The 13,117-nt window shown below is 48.1% G+C and overlaps 1 protein-coding gene across 2 annotated transcripts in view; it reads left to right on the top strand.

The window, feature by feature from the left end:
• The window catches only part of ELK3 (ETS transcription factor ELK3), a 66,069-nt gene that overhangs the window by 34,758 nt on the left and 18,194 nt on the right, over positions 1–13,117 (top strand). For both annotated transcript variants that reach the window (XM_033116327.1, XM_033116326.1), the window contains exon 3: positions 11,992–12,771. In XM_033116327.1, coding sequence (XP_032972218.1) covers positions 11,992–12,771 — 780 coding nt within the window. The remainder of the gene's footprint in view (positions 1–11,991; positions 12,772–13,117) is intronic.

Below are 13,117 nucleotides of genomic sequence, written 5' to 3'. Positions count from 1 at the left end.
TTTAGGTCTTGTCAGCAGCTCAGATAGTTTGAAGTACAACAGATGGCAACTGGGCTTTGCCTGGGGGCCGAGGGCATAATCAGGGCCTCTCTGCAAACATTTGGTCCCAGAAGCTGCCTAGAGACCCGTGGGGTAGCTGATGGCTCATGGAGGTCTTCCAGTCTGGTCACATGGCCCTGGGAGATAGCACCTGGTGCAGGGGTCCAGGCTGAAGGGGGGGACACTGCAAGTTGATTGGGGAGGCTGCCTGTCTTGCATGGGCTTCCAAGCAGCTTCCCTGTGGCACTCACTGTTCCTCAAATAGGGCAGTTGCTAAGAAACACCCCGAGTTTTGGGACTATCTTCAACACTGTGTTGATGAGGCTGCTATGCCTGGTGCTCAACTGCCAACACTCCGGCAGCCTGGCCAACTCTCCTTACGTCAGGCTGTGGCCCAAGCCCACACTGCTTTGCCGGCGTGAGCCCTCCTGATTCTGGGCTTCCAGCTGCAGGAAAATTCAGCGGTTGTGTAGACAAACTGACAAAACCCCTAGCATTCACAGACTCACCATGCACCCACGGGCCCAGCTGCTCCTCTGCGTGGCCTCCTCCTCACCTGGGCTCCAACAGCAGTTTATCTCAGTTCCTGCCCCAAGTTTGTGACACAAGGAGAAGCTCACATGTATGGAGCATTTGTCTTAAGGCAGGCACTGTGCTGGATATTTTTACATTTATTGACTTGTTTTCTAACACACAAAATGCCTATCGTTACGGTTGGCAATGGGCCCATTATAGAGGTGAGAATAGTGAGTCTTAAAGAAATTAAGTAACAGATCCAAGACAAAGCAGCCAGTAAGTGGCAGAGCTTTCCACCTAGCAGTCTTGACCCCAAAGTCCATGCTCAGGATTAGGAAGCTGGAAGATCACAGTTACAGAGCCCTGGGCCCGAACTTGAATCCCATATTCCTCATATTGCTGATTATTACCCCACGGCAGGCAGAGAGAGGAAACCAGTCCCCAGTGTTTGTTGTTCGAAATGACAGTGGAAAAAGTGCTGGCAGCTTTCTGAGCCAGCCGAAAATGTGAAATGATCATTCTGGAGGCCCCAGTGCACCCCAAACTTCCTATGTGTCCAGATGACACTTCCTAAAGAAAACCAATCAGAGCACCCCTCTGCCTGCATGGCTCCCAGGTCCCTGTGGCTCCAGGAGACTCCAAACTCCCTTCACCATCTGCCCCCCCCTCCTCTGCACGACCCTGGCCCCACCGCTCTCACTAGCATCTAAGTATCTACTCAGACGGCATCGTTGTTGCCTGGGTGCTCCCTCTGCCTTTCCTGCCTGGCCATGCAGCTCATCCTCAAACTCCTTTGTGCTTCACCTCCTCCAGCTGACGCCTGCACTGGGTGTCACCTCCTCTGCTCTTCCTCTGCTGTCATCCTGCTGGCCTCCCTGACTGGGCTGGGTGCTGGTCTTCCTTACCATTCCCAGCATGTCTGCGGCTCGGGCGCCTGCTGTTGCCCAATGAGGGTAGGGTGAACGAGCATGGAAACAAGCAAACGTGCTTCTCCGTACCATAGAAAGACGTCTGTCATCTTTGAATGTCGGCGCTGGAAAGGACCTAACAAAACACCCTGCCCTGCTTGCCCCTCCTTTAGCAAGTGAGAACCCAAAAGGGGAAGTGATTTTTCAAGAAAATCGGTGGCAAAGCCAAAGCCAGGATGAGAATGCGCTCGCCCAGACCACCTGTGGCTCTGAGTCCCCCAGCCATCTGCCAGTGTGGCAGGTGGCCACTTGGAGCTGGAAGGTCATTGTTGGTAACTGGAGGAGCACATGTACTGGGGAGCAGTTTTGGCATTTTATTTTATTAACACTCCGGTGGCCTTTAATAAAAATACCCTTGGGTATTGAAGAAAGCCAGGAGGAAGACAAGACTCCGAGTCCAGCGAGGACACGCCGCAGTGAGCCAACCCACAGGGGGTGGGAAAATGCTCGTAACATCCAGCCTGAGCCCCCTGGGCCGGGAGTCCCGCGGGCTCCTCTCGTCTTCCGGGATTTCGGGCCATCAAGTGTAGAGAGCCTGTTCCCACTGCAGCTTAGCCGTGCCAGAGAAGAAAGAAATCTCAACCCAAACCACAAGGAAACATCCCCCGGGAGTCGGCCAATTCCGAGACCGAGTTGGAGCCCTTTATTGGCAGCATGCTATTCTTAGAAGTTGGAAGTGGGGTGCGAGTGGGTGTATGTGCATGTGTGAGTGTGCACGCTCCAAAATTAAACTCAAAGCCCAGGCGTCACCGAACCCAGTGCCTACAGTAACAGAACCGTGGGATGGCAGGCTGTGCACTCAGGGAAGGCCAGGCCTCCCCGCCCCACTCAATAGAGACTTCAAGAAGTAGGTTTAAGAGGGTATGTTTCCCAGGGCTCCTATAAAAGTACTACAAACTTGGTGGCTCACAACAGACACTTACTCGCTCATAGTTCTGGAGACTACAGGTCTGAAACCAAGGTGTGGGCAGAACCGTGTTCCCGCTGAGGGCTCTCGGGGAGGATCCTTCCTGGCCTTTTCCATCTTCTGGTGGCTCCTGGCAGTCCTTGGTGTTTTTGGGCTTGTAGCTGCATTACTCCAGTCTCTGCCTGTCTTCACATGGCCTTCTTAGTGTGTCTCTCCATGTCCTTCCTCTTATAAGGGCACCAGTCATGGAATTTAGTGCCCACCCTAACTCCAGGAGGACTGCATCCCGACATCCTTAACGAGTTACATGTGCCAAGACCCTGTTTCCAAATAAGGCCACATTCTGAGGATCTGGGTGGATGGGGGCGGGGAGGAGGAGACACCATTCCCCTCACTGCCCAGGGGAAAGGCTGCCCCATGAGAGGGTTCTAGGAACCCTTTCAAAGCTGCTCCATAGGGTGGGTGGCAGGTGTGGGGTGAGCCTGCCCACAACAAATTCCTGGCAGAGCCCAATGCTGCCAACCAGCTGCTCTGTGTCCCCTGGGTTCGGAAGGCAGGGAATGAGGAGGCAGGGGCTGCCACTGCCCATGCCAGCAGCAGTAAGATGCTTCTAGGACAGAGGTCGAATTCACTTCCTTCTCTGCTCCTCAGAGCCTAGCAAGGAGTCATCCATATGAAAGTGCCTTAAATGTTTGTTGAAAGAATGTTTGCTTGTTACAGAGCAGGAACTTTGACTCCTACAGTGAGTACTTGTTCTAACTTTGGAGAGAGGACAGTTGGGTTCTGTGTCAGGAAAGAGTGAGTCAGACTGTGGTCTGGAAGGGAACCCAGATGAGGAGCTGAAGAAAGGGTGTTGGCTGGGAAGCTGGTGGCCTGGAAAGTCGCCTCTGCTACTGCCGAGTTTGTGAAAGCAGCTTGGAGCCTGTGGTCCCTCAGCTATAAAGTGGGTACCAAAGGGTTGTGAGGCTTACGTGAGACTTACGTGAGATAATGTGTAAGTCTTCTGTAAACTGTAAAGTCAGGTACCCGTAGGAGGAATTTAGATTACGTGGAGGCAAAATAGAATGGAAAGACAGTGCGAAACACTGAGGACGCTGTGCAACTACATCATTGCTTGCTAAGCGAAATTCCACTGGGTGAGGTCATGTTTTTGAGGACCTATATGAGCTGGGGGCATTGACATACATTCTTTTAGAAAAAACTACCCCATGAGGTATTTTTATTCCCCTTGTAGAGGAGAGCAAACTGAGGCCTGCAGAATTTCCGGTAGCTTTGCCAACGTCACCGTAAGTAGTGAAGCTGGGATTTGAACCCAGGTCAGTTCACCCAGCGCTGGTTCCACTTAGCATCTGGCCCATCAAGGCTCCTGGCCTGTGCCCTGCGTGAGCAGCTCTGCTCCAGCCCGCGGATGACCCGAGTTGCTGAGCAGTGCTCCTCGTGCTCCCTGCGAGCACTTCTGCTGCTCAGTGGGGGCGATAACCAGGTTGTGTATGTGGACGTTAGCTTCCTGTTGTTTCCCCGTCACCCTCATCTCTTGGACGTGGGCTTCTGGCCAGTCTGCTGCCGTGGGACTGCTGGGTCCCTGGCTCCTCATGCAGGGTGTCCCATCAAAGCAGGCACCTCCTGTACCTAGGTGGGCAGAGGCAGTTCTATTTCCAGTTAAAGAACAGGCCTCAGGGAGGGCTGGCCTCCCTCACCAGGAGCTAGAAATAACCGCTCTGACAACCATGCTTCCTTAGCAGAAAGCTGGTTTTCCTGGGAACTCTGCAGTTACCCCACGGTTAGTCGGGAATGCAGAGCCCCACGGTTCTGGCAAACTGAGCGGAGCTGAGCCTCTGAGCCAACACCAGCTGCTTTTTGGGAGAGGGTGTGGGGGTGGACAAAGGGCTTCAGTCTTGGCTCTAGGTAGAACTGGGTTCAAACTTCAGCCCCACCAGTTACAAGCTGCATGATCTTGGGCTAAAAAGCTTTTTGAGCCTGCTGCTTTTTCTTTTTTTCCAAATGTCTTTCAAGTACTACATATATTAAACACATTTTTTTAAATGTGAAAATGCAAGTAAGCAAAAAAAATTACAAATCAATGGTAAACCTATCACCGTTAAATTTTATTATACACCTTTCAAGATTATTTTTTCTCTTAATATACCTAATTATTGCATTAAAATAATGGAAGATCTCATGTGTTGTTTTTTTTTTTTTTTTAACTCAATGTATGTTTAAAGACATGAGAAAATGTCAACAATGTATTGTGGTCTAAAATAGTTGCATGGTTGGTATTCCATGGGAAGACCCAGTATTTAACGTACCTCTATGGGATGGGAAATAGTGCATGACCTCACTTCCAGTCAAGACCCTCAACTTCTTCATCTTTAAAATGGGATCACAGTACCCATGTTGCAAGGTGGCTGTGGCAGGCCCTCGTAAATGCTTCTTTCTTTTGCCCTTTCTAGTCACTGGTTCCTTTCACGTAGCACATCTACCACAGCAACCACAGCAAGATGTATGTCCCCAAAATAAATCCATCCTGCTTGCCCTGCCCCAGGAGCTTGGTGGCACACTCAGGGCCAGCAGCCTGCATTGCCCTCCCCCAGCGGCTGAGCTGAGGCCCAGGCCACAGCAGACACCATGGAGCTGGGCTGCTCCTGCCTGTCCAGGCAGGCGTTTCCTGCTCTGAGAGGCATTGAAAAACAGCGGAGATCAGCTGGGGTGTCTGGCTAGTGTCTGTACCACTTGTCGGGCCAAACGGGGGTGTCTCTCCTGAAGCTGCCATGGCCTCTAAGTGGGACACGTGGATTCCGCGATTGTTCGCATCTGCTGCCACCCCGCAGGGCCACCTCACCCCCCCCCCCCGATTAATTGGAGTGTGTGAGGTTTTCTTCACAGTGAATGTCAAATGCTGGCCACACTAAGCATGACATACTTACTGTTAAGCCTTGTGTCTATTTCTTGTCTGAACCCAACTAAATAAAACATCATGTTTCCCCTGCTTGGTCGAAATATGTAAACCAGATGTAATTCTGTTTTCCATAGCCCCATCTTGTCATCCAGAATTGTGGACAAAGCAGCAGGAATATACACAGCCTTCTAAGAGATTTAATTTTGACTATGCAGTTGTCATTGGAGCTGATAGCGGTTTTGTTTCGTTTTTGCTCAAATGGTGGGTGTAACAATAAATAATACATACTAAGAGCTAGTATATATTGCAGGCTTATCGTGTGTGGCTGTTTCAAGTGTTCTGCTATAAGCTTTATATGGATTATTTCATTGAATCCCATGAGGCAAGTGGCAGGTCAGTCCCCATTTTGTAGATGAGGAAACTGAGGCACTTGGCTAGTAAGAGACGAGTGGCATTTGAACTCAGGCAGTGACTCTGGAACTCTAATCCCAGTGGCAGCCCTTGTCACGTGGGTATTTATGGAAAGATGCACTGCTCTGTGCTCTGTATCCCGCCCTCTGTGGGTGCTAGGTTAAGGAAAGGGTGGACTATTTGCTCGGAAGAACCTTCTGCACAACCCTTCCTGCTTGCTTAGTGAGCTGCTGACAATTCTTGTTTGAGAACAAGATAGGAAAGTCGCAAAATCAGAGGACAGGAGTCCTGTAGTTCCTGAGAGCTCCCAACTGGTAGAAAATTAAGGGTTGGGGGGGGGGGGCGGTAGCCATACTGATGGAGACCCACTCCTGATCCGGCTCCTCCTCGAGGGGCACTGGTAAGAAATGAGAGCTAGGTAAGAAGTCTGAGCACAGGAAAGCCCCATGCATGACCTTATCAAAACCAGGCTGCCTGCCAGGCCAGAGCCTACGTACACAGCCAATGCCCAGTACGAGGATAAGTGAAAAGACAGTTTGTTAAGCTCTCGCAGGACCTGGGAGGTCGTAGGGGGTTGCATATGGCCCCTGCGATCTGTCTCAGGGCTTTTCATCTAAAAATGTCAGCACAAACAAAGCACATGCAGGTACATGAATGGGACACAGTCACATGGAGCTCTAACTAGCCTGGGGAGCAGTTACAGAAAATTGGGCCCCTCATGGCATGACGTCACTGGCTTTCTGCCTTTGTCAGTTCTTTTCCCGGGGAGAGTCGTTCATTTGACAAACACATTAGGTTGGTGCAAAAGTAATTGCGGTCTTTGCAATTGTATTTAACCTTTTAAGCCACAGTTACTTTTGCACCAACCTGATAGTTAACATTATCCTAATAACATCAAAATTAATAAGGTAAATTCAATTACACGAGCATCCCTTCATTCCCTAGCACTGTATGTAATTTTTTTTTAAATCAATACTTAATAGATTTCTAATTTACCCATTGCCTGGGATTACTGAACAGGCTCCTTCCTGTTCAGTGGGAGGAGAAGACAGCCCTGAGAGTGTATATGTATTTAAACATACCCAAGGACACACATGAGTACTTGTAAGCCTGGGACCTGGCAGCAGACAGACAGCACTGAGAGAAATGGAATGTCACCGGCTCTCTCGGTGTTTTTTGTCCCTTTAGGGTGACATAACTGAGGGAGACTCTCTCGGGGCACCTCAGTTGCCAACAGTAGCTGGTGAGTCAGGAAGGGTTTCTTTGCACCAACCACTCGGCTGTAGTCCTGCGCCAGACAGATGGCTTCCCTTTCAGGCTCCTGCATTCGCAAAACACCAGCTTGGAAGCAGGGATGGCAGGGGTAGTTGCAGGACCGTTCTTCCACTTTTGCCCGGAACTGCCACCCGGGATATGTAGGGGCTGTTGTTCTCCCCTTCACCGAAGTCAGCCCATCCTTGCTGCCTGTAACCTCCGATGGAACGCCAGGTCAGGGGTCCATACTGGTTGTGAATACACATGTAATGGGACATTGTTAACAAAGAGGCTGGTCCTGTGTGAAGGGAAGAAGATGTGTGCAACTGTTGCTCTTAAACCGCACTGGAGAGAGTCACTTAGCTCAACCAAACACAGACAGCATTTGCCAGGTTACCAGGCAACTGTAAGCCAACAAATACTTGTGTCTGGGAGGAAGAGGTGAAAAAAACCAGACTTTTTCTAAACATCCTCATCACTTTTCATATTAAGAGCCCATCCCCAAGCGCTCTTGTGTCCTGGGCTATCTCAGCCCGAGTCTTGTATCACCTTTCATTGTGGCCAAGTGCTCTGGGGTCAGACTGTCCAAATACTAGCATGTGACTATTGGTAATATATATTCTCTGAGCCTCAGTTGGCCCGTCTCTAAAAAGGGAGCAATAACAGTTCCAACCTTTCAGAGGATTAAATGAGTCTAGAGTGTTCCAAGTTCTTAATACAGCCTGACAGATACATGTGCTCAGCAAATACTACCTATCGTTATGACCCTATACTGTGAGTTTTCCAGCAAGCTCGTCATGGGGCAAACTCTTGGAAGGAAACCTCCCTTTAGAGACCACAAAGAAATCTTCAAACACACATGCCACAGATACTGTCGTGGGGTCTGCCCTGGAAGTGAAGTGAGAAGGGGCTGTCAGTTCAGCTGCCAGGCATTCCCCTCCGAGTCCACTTACCTACCTAGGTCCCCAGCAGAAGGCCTCCTGGTGGGGGGCTTTCCTTACCTGCTCTCCTCATGGGAACAGATATCCAGGTACAGAGTTGGGCTCTCAGACGGCTGGGCTGGAGCTGGGCTGCATCATTCTGACCTCCTGGTTTCCCTCTCATTTCCCTTCCCAATCTTCTGTCCTTACAGAGGTTTCCAATTATCCTGGTGTGCAGATCTAATACATCTTTCCTGTTGGTCTCTAGTGAAGCAAGACCCATCCTGGTTCTTTCCAAAGGCCGTTTCTTCCTCCTTGTGGTCAGCTCCGTAAATTGCCCCATCCTCATCACGGTGTGACCTTTCCCTAAAAAGCTCTCTTGGTGTCCTCGTAGCTCTCCTGGTGGAGGCACTACTGACAGGCCCTTCCATGCGTCTCCTTTTTTCATACTCAGGGTTTAGCATGTTATGGCAGTTGATGGGCAGCCATAGGAGGTTCCCACCATGCTCCACTTACACATAGGAAGTTCTTCCAATCCCTCGTGTGTGTGAGGGCAGCATGCTAACTGAAATAAATCAGTCAGAGAAAGACAAATTCTGTATGGTATCACTTACATGTGGAATCTAAGAAAAAAATGAATGTATAGAAAGAGAGTAGATGGATGGTTTCCAGGGGCTCAGGGGTGGGGGAAATGGGGAGATGCTGCTCAAAGGGTACAACCTTCCAGCTGTAAGATGAACAAGTTCTGGGGACCGAATGTACAGCATGAGGCCTGTAGTTAACAGTACTGTCTTACATACTTGAAAGTGGCTGAGACAGATCTTAAATGTTCTCACCACCACCACAAATGGGTAATTATGTGAGGTGAAGGACGTGTTCACCAACCTTATTGTGGTAATCATGTCCCAATACACGTGTATCCAATCATCACATCATATACCTTCAACTTATACAACGTTATATGTCAATTTATATCTCAATAAAGCTGGGGGGGGGGATTCCTCATGTTCTTTTTTTTTAACAGCGTTATTGAAGTATATAATTCACATACCATCCAATTCGCCCAAGTATTTAAAGGCTACAGGTCAATAGCTTTGAGTATATGTCCAGACTTCTGCATCCATCAGCACATTAGGACCTTTTCACTACTCCCCTAAAATCCCGTACCTTTTAGCTGGCACCTCTCAATTCCTCCCTCCCACCTCCACACCCTAGGAAATGACTAATTTCCTTCCTGTCTCTGTAGATTTGTCTATTCTGGATATTTTATATAAATAGAGGTAATCATACAATATGTGGCCGTTTGTGTCTGGCTTCTTTCACTTGGAATACTGCATTCAAGGTCCATCCATGTTGTAGCAGGTGTCAGAACTTCATTCCTTTTTATGGCTGGGTAATATTCCATTGTAAGACTTTTACACATTTTTTTTTTTTTAGTCATAGAATAAGCGTTTATTATCAGAGCACCTCCAAAAACTGCCTTACTATATATACCACATTTTGTTTAACCATCTGTCAGTTGATAGTCCTAGGGGTTGTTCTTTATGTTCCTTTTCATACATCAAGTCGCACCTCCCTCTCCTTGAGATCGCCTGTCTATTCCGAACCTTTTTTTTTGAGGAGGTGAGGCATTTTTATCCTTTTTATCACAGTCTCAAATTACTTCCTGGTTTGCTTATGAATGTAATCCTTGCTCAGATATTCTGTTCTGAATACCATAATAAAATTAAAGGTTGGTTCTTTAAAAAAAAAAAAAAAGTTTACGAGACTTGCCAGAAGAAATGATTCAGATTATCGTTTCTTTTTTCTTCTGGGTAATTATTTAGGCTCAACTAAATCATTCCGTTTAGATGAATGTTCAACTGGCTGAGGATAAAATAGTTTTCCCCCAGGGAGAAAAATATTATGTGTGAAGAACCAAAAGAGCTTAGAATTTTAGCAGAGGGACACACCAGGCAAGGATGCTTTCTTTTTACTAGGAACTGACTCTGGATCAGGTGGCAGCAGTGACACCCTCAACCCTTCCTGCTGAGAACAGTTTCTCCCTGGTATGTTGTCCACCCAGGCCAGTTAGGCCTGGGTGGTACTTTTAAGTTTCCCAAATTTCTCTGAAGGTTGGTAAGAGGTTTTCAATTTGGCTAGTGTTGAGTGTGGAATGAGGTCCGATGGAGTAAATGGGATTTGGTGGGTTAAACTGCAGGCCCGATGACCGCCAGTGTCCTGCTGAATGAATCGTTCAGCTTTGACTCTGACGTGCTCGGTACGTGAGCCTCCTGTGTGTGGTGCTGAGCAAAGTTCTGCCAGGATTGGCGTTATTGGGCTTTCCGGTGCTGAATGGAGACCTTGTGTGTCCCTCCCTCAGATGCCTGCACTGAGGACTTGCTCCCCGCAAATCTCAGTGGCTTGGTAAATATGCCCTTCCCTCCTGACTGCTACATAACTTCTCTTCTGGGGTTTGAGGATCCATTTAAAGACACAGGCAAGTTAGCAGGCCGTTATGTAACAATAGGGAAGGCAAAAACATAGACACCAAACTGTGATCACCAAAGGAACATCAACATTTAATTAAATTTCACCTCTATTATATCTTTGAAAGTTGCTGAGAGAGTAGATCTTAAAAGTTCTCATCACAAGGATAAAAAAAATTGGTAGCTATGGGTGGTGATGGATATTAACTAGACTTATTGGGACGGTCATTTTGTAATAAATGCAAATATCAAATTATGTTGCACACCTGAAAGTAATGTAATGTTATATGTCAGTTATATTTCGTTTAAAAAATTTTGTCTCTACTAAGGGGCTCTTTGATTCTCTGCTCCCAAATTTGTGTGGAAAGAGGAAAAAGCTCAGGCTTTAGAATGAGTCAATCATGGTAGTTCTTGGGCAAATTACTCGCCATCTCTCAGCTTTGCTCATAAGGATGATAGCGTCCACTCTGAAAGAGGGTTAGTGTGAGACCAAATGAGATAGCTTGTGTACAGCTGAGACAGAGTAGGCACTCAACAGGAGCTCCTTCTAAAGCTCTTCTCTCCCAGGTGATTTTTTTAACGCTCATTCACACCTAAGTTTTAGGAGGAACAGTTTGTAAGGAAACACTGAGTCCTTTCCCACACGATGGCGCTGCTACCTCCCTGTGCTTGAGGGAGACCATCTTTGTCCCCCTTGAGCATCTCGGAACCCTCAAGCATTTGATAGATATTTGCTAATGTTCCAATTTAATAAGCCTCGAGAACAGCACAGCCTTTAAAATGAAGTCTGTTATCCCAAGGGGGCATGACAATTTCTGCAATGATTATTGGTTTTCATTTACATCCTCATGTTTGAGGGCCAGAGCCGTAAATTGAAGAGTCAGAAGTAGATAGTAGCAACTTAAAATACTGGATGAGTGCCGTAAATATCCATGTAGACAATTTGCTTTTCCTCCGGTGGCTTTCTTGGCAGAGAATGAAAAAAGGAACAAATGGGTACATGATTTAAGAAAACATTGTGGTGTTTGGTGGTGATAACATTTCTGTAATGCCTCCCAACTTACATAATGCTTTCCCATTATTACTTTCATTGAATTCTCACAAGTCCCAGAGGTGGGTAAGACAATACTGTATTATAGCTAAGGAAACGCTGCCTCTATCACTTACCTACCCTGTGGCTGTGTGGATTATTTAAGCGTTCTAAGCTTACTTTCCTAAGTTTTAAAATGGGAGTTTCATGATACCTGCCTCTTAAGATTGCTGTACCGATTCTGTGAGATAATGCAATGGATAATGCCAGCTACACAGTAAGTGCTTACTAAATGGCAACTGTTGTAATATTATTACCTAATAATAATCCTCACTTCACAGATAAAGAAACTAACAATGACAATTTGCCAAAGACCACACACCATTATAACTGGCAGAACTGGAATGGAAATCTAATTCTGCCTCCAACTTTCGTCCTCTTTCCACCACACCTTTGCCAAGATGTGTTAAATCAGGCATATGGCGGTGCTTCTGCCAGCACAATTCCCCAGTCTCATGAAGCTCATTCTCGGTTTCTCTGGTGCACTGATCTTTCTGATGTCTCCTTTTGTGTTATTCACAGAACATCATCAAGAAGGTGATTGGGCAGAAGTTTGTGTACAAGTTTGTCTCTTTCCCGGAGATACTGAAAATGGACCCTCACACGGTGGAGATCAGCCGGGAGAGCCTTTTGCTGCAGGACAGCGACTGCAAGGTGCCTCCCGAGGGCCGCGAGACGCACAGACACGGCTTGTCAGCCCTCAAAGGCACGAGCCGCAACGAATACATCCACTCAGGCCTGTACTCGTCCTTCACCATTAATTCTTTGCAGAACCCCCCAGAATCCTTCAAGGCCATCAAGACGGAGAAGCTGGAGGAGCCGCCAGAAGACAGCCCTCCCGTAGAAGAAGTCAGGACTGTCATCAGATTTGTGACCAATAAAACCGACAAGCACGTCAGCAGGCCCGTGGTGTCCCTGCCCTCCACGTCTGACGCCTTCCTGGCCTCATCCGTCTCAGCCAAGATCTCCTCTTTAATGTTGCCAAATGCCGCCAGCATTTCGTCCGCATCGCCCTCCTCGTCTCGGTCCCCGTCGCTGTCCCCCAACTCACCCCTCCCTTCTGAACACAGAAGCTTCTTCCTGGAGGCCGCCTGCCATGACTCGGATTCCCTGGAGCCCTTGAACCTGTCTTCGGGCTCCAAGACCAGGTCTCCATCTCTTCCCCCAAAGGCCAAAAAGCCCAAAGGCTTGGAAATCTCCGCACCCCCGCTGGTGCTCTCTGGCACCGACATTGGCTCCATCGCCCTCAACAGCCCAGCCCTTCCCTCAGGATCCCTCACCCCAGCCTTCTTCACCGCACAGGTAAGAGCTACACCCAGACGCAGGGGCTTCGCAGAAAGGAAGAAAGAGCAACCAGAGACCCTTGCTTCTGCCCTTCAAGAGAGAATCCTAGAGCCCGTGTACCAGTCACTGTGTGAATGTGAAGGGACATTATTTTTCCACCCCCGGAGTAAGGTATCCACAAGAGAAAAGGTGGGGTATTGGCTACAGTGAGGTGTTTGGTGGCTTTCTTGCTTTCAGTGACCTGAAGTGCTAGGAAGACAGAACATGGGCACACTGGCCATCAAAGCAGCCCCAGTCATTTCCTAGGGAAAGGTGAGTAGGCCACGTGACATTTCAGAAGGCCTCTGGGCTTTACGAAATTTTA

The sequence above is a fragment of the Rhinolophus ferrumequinum genome, chromosome 10, assembly GCF_004115265.2.
Source record: "Rhinolophus ferrumequinum isolate MPI-CBG mRhiFer1 chromosome 10, mRhiFer1_v1.p, whole genome shotgun sequence".
NCBI classification, from domain to species: Eukaryota; Metazoa; Chordata; class Mammalia; order Chiroptera; family Rhinolophidae; genus Rhinolophus; species Rhinolophus ferrumequinum.
Note: the sequence above shows the minus strand (reverse complement) of the source record. Positions and strands in the feature narration are given on the sequence as shown.